Source organism: Poecilia reticulata, chromosome 2 (genome assembly GCF_904066995.2).
Source record: "Poecilia reticulata chromosome 2, P_reticulata-male-v2, whole genome shotgun sequence".
NCBI lineage: Eukaryota > Metazoa > Chordata > Actinopteri > Cyprinodontiformes > Poeciliidae > Poecilia > Poecilia reticulata.
In genome coordinates this window covers 30,503,989-30,526,517 of record NC_088831.1, presented here as the reverse complement: position 1 = coordinate 30,526,517, position 22,529 = coordinate 30,503,989, and the positions used below count along the sequence as shown (strand labels likewise).

Sequence of the window (22,529 nt, the reverse complement as noted above, 5' to 3'; positions counted from 1 at the left end):
TCTCCGTCTTTCAATAACAGTAATTACAGCTGCCACTGTTACAGAGAAGACCACCGACATGATTCTGCACCGATTAACGCTTTATTGAACATGTACATAAAACACAATGAACCCGAATCACATTTCCTTTGTGTTTAGCACATAGAACCAGCAGTATAACAACCTCCACCTGCAATTACAGCAAAAGATTAAAAAAAAAATCTAACCAATCACATTTTTTGCAACAGCATCGGACGATGAAGTATCCTCAACCACAGGTCAAACCAAGTACATTTCAACAATGAACAGCACCAAAGGTTAATTTTATGTCATTTCATTTAGAGGATCAGAGCTGTGAGCAGAAAACGCAGGCTATAACTCTGCTGCCACTTCAGTGGCACCTTCGGCCATTTCTGCTCAACAATTGAACAGCAGAAAATGAGCCACGGAGGCTGGTGCAGAGCGAGAACGTGCTTTAACAGGGGAAAGTGATTTACAGGTATGAGATTCCCATTAGAGTGTGCTAATTGTTTCCACACCATTAGTGACAGTTATCTAATGAAGGATATTTAACCAGGCGCTGCAGTTTATCACAGCTCCTCACGGTTTAGAGGAGGAAGGCAGTGGACCTCGCTCTATATGCCCTTTTTTCAACCTACAGCAGGAGGATCACTGGGCCATTTCTAGAACACAACAGGCTGGAAGGCTTTCTTTCATTTCAGCAAGCAACTACAAGCGCAACTTGTAAAAACACAAGCATTAATGTGAAGCAAAGGAAAGGGCTAATTAGATTTAACAGCATAAAAAAAAAATACATTTAAAACAATGTACAGTACAAGTGGATCAGTCCAAAGGCAATGCTAACATCACAGGACTATTTCATTGCCCAGATGGTGTACTGGGCAATTTTTTTTTTGCTCAGTAATAGCTTACAGTCTTAGTCTAGGGTTTAAAATCTTTAACTTTATAAGTCTGAGAACAACTTTTGATCAAAAACCTGAACAGAAATAATTAGCACTCAGAGTTTCAACGCTTCAAACACTGAGCAATATAAACTGATCAGGAAGAGCGTCAGTCTTCAGGGGTATCTGCAGCAGATTCTCGTCCACTCTTTACTTGCTGCTTTCTTCCTCCAGCTCCTTTTTCAAGCTGCAGAAGATACAAACAATACATGAACTCAAGCTTTTAATATACTAATATACATAAAAAAATAAGACCTTAACGTCAGGCTAGAGGATTTGTAGTTCAAATGGCTAGTCAGTTAATCTTTCAAAGTAAGTGTAATATGCCTAATGTAGGTGCTACCGGGTTGCCTTGGCAATTCTCTTTGATTTAGAAGCTGTCACCGAGAAAGAAAAGTCAAAGCTAACAATTTTTGGGAGATTGGGGATGTCAGATATTTCCAGAACTATTTAGAAGAAAACTGTTGTCTATATGTCTGCTGTTCATTCAGGCTACAAAAAAAGGAAGAGAGAGCAAGATTTTCAACAAATAACAGGAAGGTTGAATGTATTTACGGTAAAATTGATCGCTTTTATACATTTGAACTTCCAACCCCTGTCTGTCAGACAAGATAATAACTCTGGATGTTTTTAGTAGTGATATCGACTTGAAAATTACAATGAAAGTGACAGTAAAAGTATTTGAAATTCCTCTGTCTCATTGACTGGAAATTGGTCCAGATTAGCTGCATTGACAGTAAATATCAATGCACATAATGTTTGATATTAGATTTTAAACGGGCAAAATCTTTGAAATGGGACATCTCTAATCCTTTTGTGTTTTAAAAAAGTAAAAAGTTGCTTCACAACAATGGTTCTCCAGTTGTCAAAGCTTAAATAACCCCAAACGAATGGAAAATTGACAATAAACCCTTTATTGGGGCATCTCTTAAAGGCGTCCTCACCTTTTCAGGTAGGCGTGCACATTATCAAAGCCATGGTACTTAGCAAGGTAGACCAACACTCCAGTGGCACAGCGGCCTTCTCTGGCCCGACAGAAGCTGCAGTTACAGATCCCTCTGCACGGCGGGCACCACCACTCCTAACGAGCACACGATTTATTAGTCAACACATGCATTACGAACGGTGATCACGGCGCTAAATGACGTGGTACTTACTGGATTCAGAAGAGCATCTCGAACCTCCTCTCCGTATCGGTTACGGAGACACGGGCCGCAGAACTGACCTCTCACCCCAAAGCACTCTGGATTACGGCAGTTGGTTTTGGTATCGGTCGTCTTCTGGCGGCACTGGTGGCAGGTGGAGCCCTGAGAACAGAATAAATTGACAATATTTCAGTCACACGGCTTGCACCAGCGCTGACTTTGATCAGAGGTTCAATGACGCGGGACTCACAGTGGAGCTGTTGTAGACTTTCTCTCGGACGTTGTTGCAGATTCTCTGCAGCTCCAACTCGGTAATTTCCTCCACAGGCCGCACCACATGAGGGATGGTCCGCTGCCTGTTGCAGCAAAAGCGACGTGGCTGCGCCGGAAAACATTGTCATTACGAGACTACTAAAGCACAGAAGACGGGGTGATTCAGTGGTGTTCATAATTAAACTTACAGGTTCGTCATCTTCCTCGTAGTCGGGGTTTTTGCGAACCAGGCTGAACTTATCCTCGGTGTCTTCCTCAGGAGGCGGGCTGAGAGGTGCGTCCACTTGCGAGCGGGACCGCGTACGGGGAGGGAGCAGCCGCTCGGGGGCTCGCCGTACACCCCACGGTTTTCTAGGTGACCTCTGAGGCGCCTGTCTCAGCTGAAAGTAGAAAATATTACTCCATGCCGAGAAGTACATTTGTAACTCAGTGAATGCATTTTAAGTCATATTACCATGGTCAAAGCTGACTTTGCCATCCGTTTCCCTGGAAGGAGTCCAGGCACTTTGTTCAATTCTGCTAAGAGCTTTGCAAGCTGAAAATAATTAATAAATAAATAAAGCATAATTAACATATGTTGGCAGGTAACTGGTAGAAATTCTGATCAGTGCATCTCTGGCTTCAATAATTACTGTAACCTAAAAGACACAGATCATACCATTTCTTTGTTCTCCTTAATATTCAGAGCCCTTTTAGCCATGAAGTTCTCCTCTTCCTCTTCCTCAGAGTCCTGCACTTTAGGCTGTGGCAGCGGTTCAGATGCAGGTCTCTTCTTGCCCGTCTTCTTGGTGGGGAACGCCATGGCGACTTTCAGGACATTTGACCTGCGGCCAAGTTTTGGAGCCTCACTGCCGACTTTCTAAAAGAAAAAAAAAAAACATTTATAGAAAACCTAAGAGTTCTATTGAACAGTTTTTAAATTTCTGCATTACTTACCATTGCTTTAATCTGCTTGCTGATCACGTTCTCCTCAAACCCGCTGCATGTGTCCTCCTCTGACGTTGCCTCGAACACCTTTGGTTTCTGTGCGGTTCTCCTCATCTGTTTCAAGCTCCTCCTCTAAAGTCAGAGAAAAGCATCAGCTGCAACGATCGCAACCACTTGGCAAGTTCGCAGGCAGATGTTAAAGATTGCATTTACCGTATTCGCAAAACCTCCATCAGAACCGAAGCTGTCGCAGCTGTCATCAGAAGAAGAGGACGAGGTCTCCATGGGGACCAGCGGGACACTACGGAAGCTCCTCAGGCTCATCCTGGTTGATGGAGACTGGGCAGCCAGCTTCTTTAAGAAACAACATGAAACAACCATGCAGTCAGATGGGGCTTCTGTATTTAACTCAGCAACTCCTCAATATGGGTTAGAGACTGTAAAACAAAAACTTAACATGCAAGTATTGTTCGACACTTATAACGTAATTAAATATCTTCACAATTATAAAATCAGATGCATTAAAACCGTCTTTGGATCATGTTGTAAATGTAACGATGCAGTGCGTAACTAATAAAATCGTGAGAAAATATAGCAGAATATAAAATGGGTCATTTGAAGTTTGTAGGACACACCCCTGAGCAGAGTTCAAATAAACCAGATGATGATCACCAGAATTAAATATATGTTCAAAACCACATTCTTAGTCATAAATAATGGAAAATGTTAACGTAGAAATTGTTTTAATACTTTTAAAAAGTTAGTTTAAATATGGCGGAAAGTTAATGTCAAATCTAATTCTGCTGATGACCCATGTTTTTTTTTTGTTGTTTTTTTTGCAAGACTATGAACGTAATAAAGATGATTAAAAATGAAAACGCAATCTTACCTTGGAGCGCGTCAGAGGCATTTTTCTTTCTTTTCGAAGCGGTTTAACTGTGTGATAAGAAAGCTCACCGTGCAGCAGCTCTGCAGCGAACAATGCAGGACCTGCCGCTGCTTGCAGTCAGCCTCCGTTCATTTCCCGCGCCACCGGAAGGTCCTGGAAGCTGCATAAAAACATTCTGCGGGCGCTTAACCGCATTAATAAACAGATTGGTTAAACTGCAACGATAGTCATAGTTTAGACTTCAATTTTTATTCTTTACTTGAGTCCAGCGTGTATTTGAATTTTGATACATTTCTGATTAAAACATTAATGCGAGGTTTGTTATGCACCTTCCGTGTTCTTGGCAGTGGCGCGAACGTTTCATTGCTTAATTTGCATACAAGGCGCGTAAAACGTAAACGATCCTTGGATCCCTCCATGGGTCAAGTTTCAGGTCGATGTGGGGAGAAAAAAATCCCCAATGAGATTTTCTTTATTTACGTTTATTTTTTTTTACATTTGATGTGAGATAAGGTTTCCTAAAAAAATAAAGGAAGTGTCTGATAAAAAACAGAAATCCAAGAAAGTTTTTCAACAAAGAGAGAAATAGAAGACTTCCTGTTGCGAAATCTGTGGGATATGTCACTTAAAGGCCTACATTACAAAATTAAAATGTAGAGGAGATAAATGTGTATTGTATGTTTTCTGAAATCAACTGGGAAGAAACATGATCTAGCCACTAGCGAGGGTGTAATTTGCTTTTCTGTGAGCGGTGTAGCAGTGCATGATTTCAGGTATTGTTGAGAAAATATTTTACAGCTTAGACTACATTGTAGTTAAGTATTATGGAAAATGGTCATAAACGGTTAAAAAAAATCTGAAATCTCGATCTAATATCAACGCACACAGAATATTATTGTCTGAACAATTTTTTTTTACACTCTGTTCCGAATTACAGTGGTTCTGTTTCCCTTTTGGATGATTACATATTCAGTAAATTATATTTTCAAATGATGCTTGTTTGTCACCTCTTGAAAATTTAAATGTTTAGTGTTAAACCTTTCGTTTATTCCACGTTTCTAAATTAATAGTTTTTTCTATTGGCTTGGTGTGATATGCTAACCTTCAATGTTGCGTTTTAGTCAGCTGTAGGTGGGAAATCATAATAATTAGCAGAAATAAAGGCTGCTGCAGCATATTTTGATCTATTCTAATTAGACTTCAATGGACGTCTTCCAATAAGGCAAATTTCCACATTGGCAATCTGGACACTTGCTCAGATTTGCCAACATTGCGGTTTTCTATAAACTTTTTAGATGAAACCAAGCTATCTGAAAACAACATCACAAAAGTGGTAAGAAGACAATCTCCAAATTGACAACGTAAATAAAAGCAAAGACGGAACCCTCCCCCCAAAAAAGTCTTTCTTTTAAGATGAAGCGTACCATCTGCAGGCTGAGTTTGTTTTAGTGTTTAAGGATCATAATAACTTGTCTGCTATGTAATATTTTTAATGTTCAGCATTCACACTTTGACCAAAGAGCCATTTATGAAGTCAACTGATACAAGCGGTATTTCTGCAGTGTAATATTAAGATATCATAAGGTTGCCTTTCCTTCATTATCCACTCTAGGCTGCATGGTGGTGCAGTTGTTAGCACTACCTGGTTTCCTCCCACCATGTATGGAGTTATTTGCCCTTGCTAAATTGCCCCCTACATTGAGTGGATGGTGATAGAGGCCTGAGATGGATTGAGGACTTTGTCAAAGTGTGCCCTGGCTCTTGGCCATTAGCTGATGCAGACCCATGGAGGGATTAAACAGGCATGGACAATGGATAGATTATTCATTTTAAGTGAAATATTAGCCATTAAGTAATTCGGATTATGGATTGTGTTTTTTGAGACACTTTCTGGAGGCCAGTGTTAGACATTTGTCACTGTTATCTATTTTTGAGGTTAAAAAGCTAAGCCCGTATGTTGGTTCAAACACCAAACTCAACCCTGTTGTGTTAAATAACCGCAGGGCTGGGTTAGCAAAATAACCCAGCGGGTTGTGTTTGTTCATCAATTTTAAGAGAAAGATGGGTTATAAGATAATGAAAGCTCACATGTTTGAAATAAAATGCTTTACTTTCAATGTCCAATTAAATAAAAGCTTGGTATTCATTACAAGTTAATCAGGTAAACGATGAAGTGTCTCTCAGGTCCCAGGTTATGTTTGCTGGATTTTTGTGTGTTTCAAAAATAAATAAATCGTAGATCCCGTTTTGACTGAATGTTTAGGCCTTCTTGGCCAGACGACTTCTATTTTTGTGCTTTACTTATTTGCTTCTCTTACTCTTAAGGCAGTCGCTGCACAATGTGTTCATAGCTGCAAGAACTGGACAGAAAATGATGAAAAAAAAAAGCAGCAACAGTTTACAGACAAAACTCTAAAACTTCATTGTATTTTATTTTGGTATTGAGCTGCAATTTGCATAAAACAACAATTATAAATAACCATCTTAAAACTAGTCTATTAGTGGATACAACCAGCCCGTAAAATCAAATGAATTAAAGACAAAATGATCTGTTTTGTGCAATAAATACATTCTGAGCATATGGACTCATTCATTTTATCCCAAGAAAGGACATGTAAAAGTAGTTGAAGCTTGACGGATACATCTCATGCCTCAGTATGGTTCTCATCCAGCATGCGCTTCATGTAATTCATGTTCTGATTATGATCTTCCTCCAGCGCCACGTCCCCCTCTGCCTTCTCTCCTCCCTCGACCTCTGGCTGGTTTATTGTCCTGGCGGGGTGGCTTTTTGTGTCGCTCTACTTTGATCCACCCTCCGTCACCGGCTTTGCCCCCCTCTTTTTCCTCACTGGGGTTTCCTGTCACAGACCATATACCCGGTATCAGCGGCGGGCGGCTCTGAGGTGTGACACTGTAACTGTTTGATCGCGGCCTCCCCGGCTGCCGTGAGCCTTTTCCGCCTTTGTTGCTTCCTCTGTTGTTTGTCCACCAATGCCCCCTCCCCTGCCCGCCTCCCACTGCTAACGCCTTGCCGAAGTAGCCGTTCCTCCGTTGGTCGTACATCCCTCCGGCGCTGCGCGGGCGCTCACGCTCCAACATGCTTTCTGACGTAGTGCTGGACGGACTGCTGCCCTTAGACCCGAGGCTTAGCGGTGACAGTTTGGCCGATAGGCTGCCGGTCGGCGATGAGCAGCGAGAGTCGGTCCAGGGAGAAGAGCGCAGGTGGTTTGGAGAGCGGCGCAAGGCGGCGGCGTAGGAAAACGCCTGGCTTTCATGCGCAGAGAGGAACTGAGGCAGAGTTTGGGCCTCGGAGCTGTTCAGACGGGTCGTCTTGTGGTTTGACTTCTGCGTCATCATGTGTTTGTGCCGCACGTTGTTCATCCACGCAGGATCAAAATCTTAAATAAACAATATGCAATGCACTTTAAATATCTTGATTACTTAAAACAAGAGTATTACTTTAAAGACGCCTTTTAAGAGAAGCAACTTACTACAGTTTGTTCTATCTCTGGGGTCAGCCGTAACTGGAGTCGTTTCGATGACCAGCTCCACGTTTTTGATCTCATCTTGTCCACCGCTGTGGGTCCACACCAACACGCAGCTGTGTCTGGTCGACTTTGGTGACTTGACGTCGTTCTAATGTGTCAAGAGTGAAAAGAGCACAATGGAAATAAATATTTAGACAAAGATTTTAACCGTCACAGGATTCTAGGTTTATAAATTTGCTGTGCTGGAATGACTCGCCTCATAATTGACGGTGTAGTCTATTTTCTGGTTCTGTTCCAATCCAACGATCCATTTATCCATCAGGAATGGTGGCTGCAAGAATAACATAAAAAAAGTTAAACATTTGATAGCTGCAGGGACAATACATTCATCTTGCAGACAAATTTAGAATGCTTTGCAAAAGTCTTCATGCCCCTTGGCATGTTTTTCTTAAATTGAGGAATTTCAATCTTGTGAAGAGGTTTAAGACAATCCACGCAAAAGGACTACATCATAAAACAATATCCCAAGCTTCAGCATTTTATGGAGCACTGTTCAATCCACCATATGTGAATGAAAACAGGACGACACTTCGGCAATCTAGCAAAAAATGTCCGTCCACCTAATCTAACAAACCTGGCAAAAAGAGAATTAACTAAAGAAGCGAAACCTATGGTAACTCTGGAGTAGCATCAGAGATCTTCCGCGCAGGTTGATGTACTGTAAAGTTGTCAAAGTCATAAAAAGTCCAATTAGGAGTTTGTCACAAGCCATGTGCGACACAGCAAATGTGTGGAACAAATCTAAGTTTTCCCATTACATGCAAAACGCTGTTTTCTATAAAAACATTTATCAACTCATGCAGAAGTCATTTCATAGTTACGAGCCCAGCTCCCTTTTTGTGTAAACCCGGAGGATCGCTGTGACCTAGAAGACTGAGGAATCTGACTGACGTCGTTCAGGTAAAAAATATTTAGCAATTCTAAAAACAAGGGAGAAAAGGGAAAAAAACAAACGATTTTCTGCCAACACCTTAGTCATCCGCAGAACTTCCACACCCGGTCTGTTGGCACTAAAGATGACATCTTTGATGTAGGTTACGGCAACCTCATCTCCATCAAGCTCCATGTACATTTTCCATTTGCAGTCCTGGAAAGAAAAGAGGTAACGGCGGGATAATGTAGCTCTGCTTCACACGCATGACAAAGTTTCTAATTACACCATTATGTTGGGGAAGAAATTACTTCTCCTTGAACATAAATCAACAGCACAACCTACAGGTAGTTAACTGTAGCGGCAGTTTATGGCTTGTGAAGCCTCATGCACACGGTGAGACACAGCAAACTTTTAAACTCACAAAAAGAAGAGGTTTTAAAAAATGCAATTTGATTAAAAGGTTTTAGAGAAGGCTTCCGTCTTTCTCTAAATTACGATTACAAATTATAAAATAAATTCAAATTAAGAAGAACACTGCATTTTTGGAAGAAGCCAGCAATAATTGTCCATCACAGGTTTTTCTTACAGAGAGGAGTTTGTTTTTTTTTGTTTGTTTCCCATGAACTGCTGCAGCCTGCGTACATCCAACTCCCTGGCACAAATCAGTGAGTCTCTTTCTGCATGCAGAGTGCTGACATTGCAGTAATGAATTCTCCTATCCTAAAGAGGTGGCCGCGGAGCCACAGGTCACTGCTTAGCCGTGCTGGGTTCACGGCTCGGGCCATTTCATTGTGTCGAGATCACAGAGAGAGACATCAGAGGAGTGGCGCTAACACACTCGTCTGAGGAGCCTTCGACCTCTCCTTCATCGTCCCTAGGGGCTGGAAGCGGCTCAAAGCGCGAGCTTCGGCAAGCCTCTGGCTCAGAGACACGCCAGTGGCCCCCGCGTTGGCCCCGGCGTCGGCCCTGGACGGTCGCACCGGGGGCTTCCCAGGTCCGCGCTAGTCTAATCACTCCAGCAGAAACAATGTCTGGTAATGATGCCTAGGACCCAAGTGCGTCTAATGACAACTCATACATAATTCAGCACCTTTCACTTGGCTGCACGGTGATATCCTCATTAGTAGGGGACCCTCAGTGGCTGTCAGATGGTGGCCGCACAATCGCAGGCTCTCATTTTGTCTTTGAGAAGTGCAGCTGCTTCCATGACATCGCCAGCAAAGAGGGGCAAAGGGAAAAAAAAAATAAAAAAATGCAGCGCGGGTTTGTTTTATTTAGTGCAAAAAAACCTTCCAGTTTGTAAAAACAAGGCTGACACGGAACCTGACACCAGGCAGGGGAAAATAATTAGCTCTCATTTTCTCAGCCTCCTGTTTCCTTCTCCCTGCTGTGTTTTCTACCCACTAAACCACCACATGTCAGAAGAAATGGGAGGCAATTAGCAGGCTCGTTTCAGCCCCGCCGAACACACTGAAAGAGGACTATTTATGATGGGACAATGAACAGCTGAAAGATTAAATAACGTTTGCCTTTTAAAGGAAAATGACTTCTGGCTAAATGGGCTATTTTTGATTAAATTCAAACAGCAAGTGAAGAGCGGCCCCTTTCTCCACAGTTTCACACCCCAACAAAAGGGCTGTGAGCGAGTCGAGGTGGATGCGGTACAAGGCTGAGAGTGAAATGTTTATTTGTCTGGTTTAATACACGTCTAGTGATGCCCTCAATGGCCAGTTTAACAGGCCGCCGTCATGCATCTTCAGAACAAACAGCTCCAGCAGCAAGCGGGCCGAGGAAAGTATCCATTATTATTGCCCAAATGTTCAAAGTCAACTCAGCATCTCTGTGTGGTATTCATTAATTGTTGGTTTCACAGAGCCAATAAGGAGCCGCATCAGACGCTCACAGCTGCAGAACATGTTGAAGTCAATGTGTCTCTGTGCAAACTTACAGATTTCCCTGTTCCTGCTTTCCAGTGGTACCCAAACACCAGCTCCAGATTGACGGTTTTACTCTGTTCCACCTCCTTTTCCAGCTCATCCTTTCAGGGTGAAAAAATAACACAACAAACCCAAATATGAGCAGAAAATAGAGATATGCCAAAAAATTAATAAATAGATAAATAAATCAACTGGTGACTGGCTAGTAAGAAACTCAAAAACATTAATTCAGCATAACCAGTAAGTCATAAATAACCTCAAAGCTCTATCTGTTCGGTGTAAAATAAGTACAGTATTTGATTTGGAAGATGTTACGGAGAATAAATGACTCAAAGCTAACTATTTCGGTCACCGATCTGTTTAATCTGAAGACAACAAGTTTTCAGCTTCAGTCTGTTATGTAACACCCTGGATTTGGAAATGTTGGCAGCCTTTTGGAAATCTCAGTTTTAAGGTAAGCCTCTACATTCATGGCTGTTTTCGTAATGCTAGCTGGCATTAGGCTAACGCTGAATAATTGGATGCAACTCAATTTCATAATACACGAAATTAACCTTCTTTTTAAACCATGATGTAATTTCATCAGATTAAGTACTAGCAAATTTAGTTCATAATTTCTTATTTCCTCCTCTTTTGCCATTGTTGCTCTTAAGGTTTAATGGGCATTTGCCAAATAACAACTTAACTTTTGCTCTTGAAAAGTTTGATGCAGTCAGTTCTTACAGATCATCCATAAACACAACTGGCTAAAATCGGTGCTGTCAAGTTAAGGTTTTCAAAAAGCAGGAGATTTTGATCAGCGCCCCTCTCACTGAAAGCAAACCACACTTGTCAATGGAAAAGAAGAAACTCCATACCTTCAGCAGTGGTGGGAAGTGGAGAAACCCGAGGTAATCGTTGGTTAACTTTTCAATCTCTGCCTGTTAGGAGGACAATCTTTTTCACTTTACAGTAATGACACAAAGGAGTAGGCTTTGAACCTATGCTTTATAGGTTATCAGGTTGTAATGAGCGCCTTGCCTTAAGGTGCATGACGTGACCTTTGGACTTGACTCCCATGTCCTTCATGTCGCTCTCTGTGAGCAGCAGCAACCTCTTCCCGGTGATGTGGTTTTCTTTGAATAGGTTGGCGTAAAGCTGCATGTCACACGTTCCATCTCCTGACACAAACAAACAATAAGTTAAGAGCTTAGAGTCTGAAATACCCGCACTGATACTAATAAGGTGTGAGAAAGGAACAAACCTGCACCAAATAAGTGCAGCATCCAGAAATACTGTAAAGGTAAAACAGGAACTGCATTAGTTTTAGTTGTTAAATGATAAAATAGTTGCAAAAAACAGTGACACTGACCACATGCTCCTCTGTCCATGTGTATATGTCAAGGGTTGGCAGCAACTGCAGAAAAACACAGATTAAAAGATTATAGCAAAGGATTGTGTGTGCAAATAAACATCAGGTGTGTCTATAATATAAGAAAATGTCAAAATGGAATATGGTGATTTTTTTTTTAGCAATTTCACCATTTATTTTACCAGGAGAACTCTGCTTATGTGATGTAAAAACTTGTCGCTAATATTGAAGTGCACAATATTTATGCTAGATTATATCTTCTTATTTACAGAATTAATCTATTGAAAATTATTTTTACACTATTTTGAATGTAAAATTTCTCTAAAATAATAAAATAAATAAAATAGACCCCTTTCCTCTGTTTTGAGTCGAGGTAAGTCAGATAAAGAAGAAGAAAAAAAAGAAAAAAGAAACAGCTTGTACTTTTCTTACCCAAGTAAGAAAGTGCGTCTCAACAACTGCACTCCACCACATCCAGAACAAATTGGCCAATCTTAATGTCAGCAAAATGTCACTTCATCATAAAAGCCTGGACTTCTCTAAGCAGCCGGCTCACCCGGCTGTTTTCTGCACAGCATGGCACTATACATCCTGAACACCAGGCCCGCGGGACATGACATCCATAATGTCCGCAGGTAGAGGGTTTTTAACATATCTGATCTTGTTTCTTGCATTTCTTAGAGAGGATGGATCATAATATATCTAAATCAAAACAGTAAATTATTTGTGAGGCATTGTAAAAGCATTCACAAATACATGGCTTTTGCATTCCGCCTCTTTATCCCTAGATCCTAAGAAGGTTGAAAGTGAACACCGGATCACGAGAGACTCACTGGAGCGTTGGACTGTTCGATGAGTTTGCGCTCCCACATCTTCAGGCGGCGCTCCCGCTCCTTCAGCTCCTGCTCCTTGGTGCTGAGGTCCCTCTCCAACTTCTTCAGCCGCTCAAGAGTAGCTTCAATCTCACACCTTCAGCACAACAAACGTCAGCTTTTAGAGGTTGGGCTCATTGAGACGTTTACCATCAGCAGACATGTGTATGCACACTTTAACATACACATCGTCTTCCAGAGGTTTTGCAGCAAACCTTTTTAATCTGCAACAACGAAGAAACTGGAAAGAAGGAAGGAAGCAAGGAAGGGCAGAAGGATCGACACAGTGATAGAAAGAAAGAGGAGACGATAAATAGCAGAAAGGGAGGTACGAAGAACACACAGGCAAGAATGAAGGACACGAGAAAGTAAACAATCAAGGTAAATTCATCAGTTAGCAGCAGAGCTAATGTAAGAGTTTTAATTATGACCCTTCTGTTGAATTTTCTTGAATTATTGCACAGAGTTAAAAAAGAGAAACAAACAAAAAGATCCTAAAAATTCCACTCTTTACTTCACACATTACATTTTCTGGGCTTATATGCAATTGGGGATGATACAATGGCATCAAAATATAAAAAGAAAAAGTTAAAATTGATCATTTAATGTTCCAATCAGCACTGAAGAGAATATTCTATGCATTTTAGCAGCAGGGACTCGTTTGTGTCTTTTCTAAACATAATCTCTCTTTTGTTTTTAGGATGTTATTGCACTTTCGATCCAGTTGCAATGTGGAGATAAAAGCTGAATCTTTATTTTGTTTTGTTGTGAATGTTGAGCAACATCTTCACTAGTGCCATCTTTGAATAAAACTACCTCTTTATTTGCTAATAATACATTTTGCCTTTATTGTTGATGGCGTTCAAAACTGTATCTACTAAAATTGCGCATGAATCTTGTCGATGTTGGCAGAAAGACACTGATAACACACCTGTCAGACAGGGAACTCAATTGATGTGTTGAGCTATCGCAGAACAAATCGTGAATAAAACCAGAGCAAAGCTCTGCTGGAAACCCATTAATCCTTGGAAAAACCCAGTGCATTATGCTCTACTCACGTTGGATAACTTTATTCTTGTCCAGCAGGTGGAGCTGCACAAGCTTCTCACATGGCAATGATAAGCAAATATTCTCCAGGCAGGAAGGGCAAACCTTGCTTTTCCTGTTCTTTCAGTTCCTCAGCTCTGAAGCTTCCTACTAGAAATAACCCTGTTACACCTTCCAGAGTGATTAACCTTTTTTTAATCTTTTAAAGTTGTGTGGATAAATACTATTTAAGGCTTTCTGGATGTCTTTCAAAAAATGTTTCTGTTTTTTATTTTTTTTATTTTGGTTAATTCTACAATTATGTGTGCTTAAAAAAGGGAAAATTGCATGGATGGAGTAAAAAAGAAGGCATGTCAAGCTTTAAAACTTTACCAGATGAACAGCATGGGAAATATGTGTTGTAGACGAAATTAACTATTACCGAACAAAATCTCAAGGGGATTTTATTAAAACGTTTTATAGCAAACAATTCTTTGGGAATCACCTTTTAGGGGATAAAATCCAGATTTATGTTTCAAAAAAGTGTTTTAACTGATGCTCCCCATAGATTTAAAAGCAGAAATGGGAAGAGATTATGTTCTTGTAACAAGCTGTTGGTAAGTAAAGTTCCTTTTTTTCAAAATTGGCATTGCTAAACCTATGTGTGTTGAAACTATGACAAGTAAATGGTTCTTCATTTGAATTTATTTAAGAGGAGGTAGTAGCTAAATGGCTGAATAAATGATTAAAAAAAACATTCATCTGAAAATGGTCTAGCCAAAATAATTCATCCTTAGGCTCATTGTTAAAAGCTGCACACTGCAATGAACATCAAAAATGAACTTGAGGGAAAAGAGACATGCATAGAGATGCAAAACTGAAATTCCTAGTACAGGGCTCAGAGAACATATTCAGCTGCGAATGGCTAAATACTTGGGACCTTTTCTGAAAATGCTTAGGACTGCCTGTTTTATAGTTCAAACACCAAATTATGAATTCATGCACACAGAGGAAACCATCTTGGCTTTACCGCAGAAGCCAATATCGATGGCCTTCCTAATCTCTGTTCTCTAAGGTCCACCCACTCAGCACCAAGGAAAATAAAAGTAAAACATTGTGTGACAAAATACTTCCGCTTCCCAAAATATGCAAATATGTGCGGGTTCACTGTCACTGGACCCAGATGACAGCTAAGTGGGAATGCAAAAGGTATACTCATTTTGAAAAACAATGAAAGTTACGCAATAAGAACTAGCAGCTAACTTTGATAACACCCAATCTTTGCCTTCTGTGTAGAAGATGTTGCTGACTTTTTCAGTCGAGTATTTAAAAATGAAATCAGACAAAGCATGGTGTTATTAGAAGTTATCTAAAAAGAAATTATGTTTTCTCAACATGTCGAGAGATGATTATCTGAAAATGCCGATTGACGTATCTCTATATATAAATTTTTATTTAGCTAAGTAATATTAATTTAAAGCCCAATGAGCGAAAGCAAGATATGCATGATTATGCTGTCCTCTTAAATACAAAATCATTAGAAAAATTACATAAAAGCAGTAACTCTCTTCAGTCCAGCCAACACAGAACCTCTTCATCGTCCTCGCCGGAGCTCCCTCCTGCTCTCATCAGGCACAAGTCTCTTCCTTTATGCCACCATCCAGCAAACTTTCTGTGCAACACATTCTCGCTTTCTGCTTTCCAAATCTGAAATTTCCTCCACCTGCAGATGGCTGCCTGGACACGGTGCAACCAGCACAACTTCTCAGATGAAAAACGCAAAAACTCCTCAGCGAACAGACGAGGCCCGCAGAGAGGCAGACAGAGAATAAAGTGACAGCTGAGACTCAGGCTGTGCTGAACATCACCAAACATCCAGCTGCTCATACAGGCCAATTAAACACTTCTACTTGAAAAAGATGGTGATTATTTTTAGGGTCTTATGGGTAAAGAGAGGAAGTATATCCAGATGGATCATTCTTTGGGGGTTTTCATGTCTTTATGTCGCTATCAGTGTAATTATTAAGGATCTATATGCACGATCTCAAGCTCTTTTTTATGCCTGGCGGCCCCCATCAGCTACATTTCCACATCATTCTTAGCAAACAGTTGCGCATTATCTTAGGCTGAGGCAGTATACTGGCAAGAGAAAAGCGTCATAAATGCATTTACGGGCTGAGCAGAAGAGCTGATCACATTACCTCCATTCAGCCTTGTTGTGAAGGAAAGAGTTGCACTGTTCAGGAAGTCGGCTGTCTTTAGCCATAGACTCCAATGTGCACAGGATCTGCTTGAACATCGGCCTTTCCTGCATGAATATATAAATGTACATATATTTATTATGACTCTCAGCAAAACACACATTCTGCATGTGTTTGAATGGGACTGCGAATGCGACTCACTTTTGGCTCTGCAGTCCAGCACTTCCTCATGAGCTCTGCAAAGCTTTCCGGACAGCAGCTCGGGATGGTTAACCTCTGAAATATCCACAGGACAGAGTAACTTTACTCAGAGTGTCTATTACTTTGACTTAAAACATTAAAAGAGAGAATTAAGACTGCTTTCTTGCTGCTGAGTAAAACAATTAAAATGGCAGTATTATGTATATTTCCAGGCACATGGTGCAATTTTAGAGCACAATTAAGAAAGTAAGTTATGTTCAGTTTTTATAAAAATGCTACATATATCAAACAAAAAAGAAATTTTACTCTGCAATTTATTGCTTTGAAATTGTCCTCTGTCTCTTTAAGAAGCTTCTAGTGTTTCTGACACTCCACCTCCAACAATTCGTCACAACAATGGTTCTATTACAACCGTTCTTAAGAGCAATGGACTTAGAAGTAGTTTGTATGATGAGCCCAGCGGATGCTCAGTTCCAGCAGGTGTTTGCTAATTACTGCTGCCGCTAGTCTGGAGGAGCAGAGTGGGGAAGGCTTAAGAAAGGGGTTCTCTGTGAGGAGGAAGCTCCAAGGAGGAGGTTTGTGGAAATAGGCATCCACAAGAGATCCAGCATTTGTTGCAGGTCAGTGGGTGTGGCTGTATTGGTCTCTCTGGCACTAACCAAAAAAACTGATCTCACACAAGTCAGTACAGTTTAGATAAAGAGATCAAGACTTCAGACAGTATATTTCTTCCTCTCTATTTCCAAACTAGTAGTCTGTGATAAACTCCACTTTGTGGGTTGAGACCCCTGAGATCTTGGAGAACTCACTTTGTCTTCAAATGTAAAGACAAAGGGCTGCAGAATCTCATCTTGGTATCTTTGAAGTGAGATTGCGTCCAACAATAACAAGGCTGGTTATCCAGTAAAGTAGATGCTAGATCATCTAGATTAGCGGTTCTCAACGTGGGCGGTACCGCCCCCCAGGGGGCGTTCAGAGGCCGGCAGGGGGCGCTAGCGGACATTTTTACAAAAGGGGGGCGCTGGGATGCCTTTGGGGGGCGTTTGGTCAAAGGTAAACTTTACACCTTAAATCCACAATACCAGTTTAGACTTTGAGCAACTTGGTAAAAATGTATTGTGTAACATTAAATCATGCTTGGCTGCAACGGTATCGATGGCAGCTCTTCTTCTATTCAGTGTTTGTAGCTTCATGGCGCAGCTCCTCTCCTCATCAGTTCAGCGTTACACCGGCTGATGACGCTGCTGTGATTCACTTTGGTATTTATGCAGGCTACATATGTTTTGGCAGTTCTGTGATCATGTCAAAGCAGCAATTTATATTAAAAAGTGTTTTATTTCCGTTTGAAAGCTGCCCGCTACCATGGAAGAACAACAGAAAATCGCTCTTAATTACTAAAATCACGATACCTTCACTTTGTATCCCTCTGAAAAATTAACCCATTTAAATAAAGAAATCCGTCCATGGGTGATACCACGATAGAGAGCGTTCATTTTATAGCGTTAACACCGGTGCTGTAAGTGGTCCGACGTGAAACGGGTGTGATGGAACAACGGTACCACAGCACTTTAAAATTTCAATAATCAGAATGCCGTAATTGTTTCCGTTGTTTTAAAAGTTTTATGTCGGTCTGCCTTTTCACCAAAGATATGTTTCCCGACCGCCCTGCATCTTAGGGAGTTAAAAAAAAAAAAAAAAAGCAGCGCACATTGCGCAAAATTCTGAAACGTGAGAAGCGCGCAAAACGACAAACTAGATGTGAATTATGGCATAAAAACAGAGAATCCGACGCTGAACCGTGAAAAAATAAACACATGATGTGAAAAACATGACGATTAAGAGGCGCAGCAGGTGATGAATGAATATTACTGATGATCAATAAACAATAAAATAAATCTAGCAACAGGAAAGAAACTAAAGTGAACATAGCAATAAACCGAGAGAGGATAATACTAATCAAATGAAACTAAATGGAAATGAATGAAAAACAAAATGCAAGAATAAACTAAGAAACTAAAGTAAATACGGAGGAATAAACTGGTATGGCAAGACCTTTCGAGCAATAATTAATACAGAGGACTTTATGGCAAAAATAAACAGACACTATTTCCAGATAAAAGGTAAAATAATATTGTTGAAGTACCATGGGCAGGGGCGCAACTACACATTATTCAGGTAGATGCGAAAACATAAATCGGCACAACCCCACAAAGGAGCGTAGAAACATACGCTCGCCCCCCAACCCCCCTCCTCCAGACGCCGATACGTTTAGTGCAAAACTCGCTACATTTACCCCGTTATGTGCGCGAGGTGAAGGAGCGTAAGGCGCGCTGAAGTGTACAGGAAAACATAATCGGTGCGCCGATTCAAAACATATACAATAATGATAGTAACATTAATAATAAAATAATAGTCAGTGCAAAGTAGCCTACAAATTTTTTGGTGGGGGGCGGTGAGGGACCTGGATAAGGGCTAGGGGGGCGCTGGCCCGAAAAAGGTTGAGAAACACTGATCTAGATCATCACACTAACTCCACCACAAGCGGTTTGGCATTGACTGAGAAGTATTGGCAAATAAACAGTTTTACTAGTAGTAAAACTATCATTACATAAAACCATTGTTACAACAAAGAACAAAATCAACACTTTTACACTAGACGTTTATGTATTAATTCATGATAATAAAAAAAAAAAATCAATCACAGGGTAAGAAATGAATGTCTGTATAAAAGCACATAATAAAATACCTCATTTTTCTCCACCACCAGCCAGGCTACTTGCAGGCCTTCAAGGCCTTTAAAGGGTATTTCACGGGTTAGCATTTCCCAAAGCACCTGCCAACGAAAGTTAGGGAAAAGAGTCAGGAAAGAAAGTAATACACACATATGTACAGTCGTTACATCTATACGTGCAAATAAATGTATTTATGCTAACAGCGCATTGTGTTCCGCTCAGAATTTCTAAAGGTAAAGGTTTAAACAGTCTTTGTCCAGAATGTGGGGGATCTGGCGAGATGTCATATGTCCCTTTCCTGACCCTAATCATGTACAAGGATTCAGGGAGGTTTAGGCCTGGTGATCCCCTCTGCACACCTACCAGTGTACCAGCCGGTCCAGATTCTGTCTGTATGCAGCCTAATTACTGTCCCAGATCAGCCCCGTGGCGATAGCAGCATCTGCAAACCTGAGATGTTTCAAGTCCGCTGAGGTGAAGTCCAGTGTGTAATCCTGTAATTTCAAATGTTGCCTCACTCACATCACTACAGAAGCTTTTGAACAGCAGTAATATTGGTCTTTTTTCCTGAGGCAATAAAACGCTGTATTTACCTTTCTGATGATAACAAGACTATATAACATGCCTGTTCATTTTGGAGTTAATGGTTATTAGTTTATTTATAACCCTATGTAATTTTAGATATTTAAAGATAATGTCACTTTGTACTTAAAATGTTATTAAAACTTTGTGATTAAAAGGGATTTTACAGCCAACCAAGAGTTGGCAGTAATAGTTGCTATGTTTAGGGTGATTTCTTTTTACCACATAGGATCAGGAAGGTTTGGATCATTTTTCTCCATTAATAAATAAAATAATAATTTAAAAAATCTATTTTGTACTTACTCATATTGTCTATGTTTGATATTTACATTTGGTAACACTTTATTTGAAGGGGGGTGAATAAGACTGTCATGACACTGTCATAAACATGACATAACATGTCATGAACATGAATAAGCCTTCATGAATATTTATGACTGTTGTTATAAAGCGTCATTCGGTAAATTATGACACTTTTAATACAAAGTTGACATTATTCAAAATGTCTTTGTTATGACAACTTGACATTAACCAAGAAATCATTACTGTTTAAACTTTACCTTTAATAACATAAAGTTACCTAATTTTTAAAGTGCAATCAGTAATACTTTTATAACAAATTTATATCAGTTTCACGTTCTCTGATAGAAGGTTTAAAAGTGTAACTGAGAAAAGACTCATTTTATGTCTTTTTATGTCCAAACACCTTGAGGATCTTTTTAGACCAATGGAAAAAAACACCAAATTTCTAAGAAGTTGTTCTTCTGCAAAGGTCACAACTCCTGTTTTTGACCACCCACGAAGAAAACAAAATGTATAAAAAGTGCCTGTCAGCCAAGAGAGAGACTAAAGTGCCTTTTTTGGTGCAAATGTATTTACCGTATTAAAATTTTCCACAAGTTTGATTCATCTTTGCTGGAAGAAAAAGCCTGTCACTCAAGTCTTCACTTTAGAAACAAAGTAGAGTCCAGATTCTTCAGCTTGCTCTTTTATCTTCACAGTTCTCATCAATCACTCTTATGACCTTTCACTTTGCATCAGATTGCCACTTCATTGTATCGGCTTATTTGTAGGACAAATCAATCACTCAAACGAAGAAAACTACAAGTATTTTCAGGAATTCTGTTAATCTCTGAATTAAAAACTCAGATTTAGGAACGACGTCACATTTGATCAAACTGCGATGGAAAACTAGTGAGATTTGTTCATTGATGTGATCACTCTGCATCCAGAACCAAGCAGAAAACTGCAAAAACACTGCGTCCCTTTAAATCTAGACTAAAAATCCAACTCGTTAGAGTTGCTTTTGAAAGAAACATAAATTAAACACTACAAACATTTTGATGTATAATGATGGTACTTGGCATGATGTAATATTCACTTTTATGTTTGTGTTTTTTTTAATATGTAAAGCACTTTGAACTTCCTTGTTGCTGAAATATGCTACAAATAAACTTGATTGATTAGTGATCAGGCAAATACGGAAGAGGATTAGGGCCACCAAAAAAAGAAAAAAAGAATTCTCAGAATTCTGAGATTAAAGTCAGAATTCTGACTTTAAAGTCAGAAATTCAGAATTCTGACTTTGAAGTCAGAATTTTGAAATTGAAGTCAGAATTCTTTTTTTTTTTTTTTTTCGGTGGCCCTAATCCTCTTCCGTAGGCAAAGATGTTCAGAAATCCAAATAAATGCTTTAGCATAACATTTATCACCACATTTACTGAACATGGCAGACATATTAACATTATAACTACTCTGTTTATTCTTTTCACTGTTCACTTTTAAAAGGACCCTTTCAAGAAACAAAACAAAAAGCAAATTTGCAGGTTTTATTAGTCAGTTGCGTTACTATTGTGAATATTAGGGACTCAGCATCAGTAGTTTTCTGACGTGAGAACGTGATTATTTCAAGGTTTAACAGGCGTTAATCTTGTGTGCAAGATTTGTACAAAATCAACAGGCATTAATCTTCATCTTAAAGTGGTATAAACAAATATGCATATTTGAACCTGAAAAGTGAAAACATATCAACTTTACACCAGTGTGTTTCATTAACTCACCACACCATATGAGAAGGTGTCGCATGTCTCTGACACAGGAAGGCTCTGGATAACCTCCGGAGCCATCCAGGGAAACGTTCCCACTAAGGACATGTGCGTCGTGTGGGATAAGAACTTAGATGCCCCAAAATCACATATCTGAGTTAACAAAAACAAAACAATTAGGCATGTTTAGTGATATTTAACATATAATAATTGCATCGTATTATAAAATATGATGAACTTCCAATTTTTCCACACGATTTAGGTCACAATAAAAAAATTAAACAAATAGGAACGATCTTGAATTATTAAAGCAAATGTAAACAACAGTAGATAAACAGCTTATGCTTCAGACACTCATCAGTGAGTCATAACCTTGATTCTTCCAGCTACCAGATAACTAATCATAGAAAAGTCTAAACTCAATCTTGAAAACCCTGAACTGAAATGATAGTAGTAACTTTGGTTTTATATAATTAAATGTGATCCAATCTGCCCAGTAAGTTATACAGGCCGCACTTCCAGCGACTCGTTATAAATGTAAAGTTAGTCACTGCCCTCTTGTGTTCAGGCTGCAAATAAATACAAATACTTGTATTTTCCTTCTCTAAAACTTAGATAAAACATGACTCAAATTTTGTAAAATATCACAATTTGATGTTTGTATTATTATCATTAAAACAAAAAAAGAAGCAAAAGGAATGTAACAACTTACCTTGAGAACTTTGTCTGCGCTCAAAACAACTGAAAAAAAGCAAACACATTAAAAAAAACGTCTCTAAGTCATAAGAGATGTAAATGCTGTGAACTTGGTTTAATTCATGTGCAGATATGAAATCCGTTACCATTCCTGGATTTCAGGTCCCTGTGGATCACCTTAATCGGGGCCTCTGAATGTAAATAATGCATTCCTACAACAGAGGAGAGGAGTGAGACATCAGCGGAAACTCGCTTTGCATGAATTGCTTCTTGTCCCTAAACAAGCTGC

At 39.8% G+C, this 22,529-nt stretch overlaps 2 protein-coding genes across 3 annotated transcripts in view; both read right to left on the bottom strand.

Moving 5' to 3' along the window:
• Positions 1-59: 59 nt before the first annotated feature.
• cdca7a (cell division cycle associated 7a) lies at positions 60-4,366 on the bottom strand. 2 transcript variants are annotated; one of them, XM_008399155.3, is made up of 10 exons: positions 4,176-4,366; positions 3,500-3,637; positions 3,296-3,418; positions 3,018-3,218; positions 2,814-2,894; positions 2,548-2,739; positions 2,337-2,465; positions 2,099-2,248; positions 1,886-2,022; positions 60-1,128 (listed from the first exon to the last, which is right to left on the bottom strand). In XM_008399155.3, exons 1-10 carry the CDS (start codon positions 4,194-4,196, stop codon positions 1,092-1,094), a joined length of 1,209 nt encoding a protein of 402 aa, XP_008397377.2. In that variant the 5' UTR covers positions 4,197-4,366; the 3' UTR covers positions 60-1,091. The 2 variants fall into 2 exon arrangements, with proteins under 2 accessions (XP_008397377.2, XP_008397368.2); XM_008399146.3 differs by having other exon boundaries at positions 3,500-3,640; positions 4,176-4,362.
• A 2,220-nt stretch (positions 4,367-6,586) lies between these two features.
• The window catches only part of map3k20a (mitogen-activated protein kinase kinase kinase 20a), a 28,919-nt gene continuing 12,976 nt past the window's right edge, over positions 6,587-22,529 (bottom strand). The window contains exons 5-20 of the mRNA XM_008399166.3: positions 22,387-22,452; positions 22,257-22,285; positions 21,560-21,697; positions 18,932-19,018; positions 16,186-16,260; positions 15,985-16,091; positions 12,719-12,854; positions 11,886-11,930; positions 11,778-11,808; positions 11,555-11,694; positions 11,392-11,454; positions 10,546-10,635; positions 8,694-8,810; positions 7,920-7,994; positions 7,667-7,811; positions 6,587-7,573 (exon numbers count right to left, since the gene is read on the bottom strand). Coding sequence (XP_008397388.1) covers positions 6,876-7,573; positions 7,667-7,811; positions 7,920-7,994; positions 8,694-8,810; positions 10,546-10,635; positions 11,392-11,454; positions 11,555-11,694; positions 11,778-11,808; positions 11,886-11,930; positions 12,719-12,854; positions 15,985-16,091; positions 16,186-16,260; positions 18,932-19,018; positions 21,560-21,697; positions 22,257-22,285; positions 22,387-22,452 — 2,042 coding nt within the window. The 3' untranslated portion in view covers positions 6,587-6,875. The remainder of the gene's footprint in view (positions 7,574-7,666; positions 7,812-7,919; positions 7,995-8,693; positions 8,811-10,545; positions 10,636-11,391; positions 11,455-11,554; positions 11,695-11,777; positions 11,809-11,885; positions 11,931-12,718; positions 12,855-15,984; positions 16,092-16,185; positions 16,261-18,931; positions 19,019-21,559; positions 21,698-22,256; positions 22,286-22,386; positions 22,453-22,529) is intronic.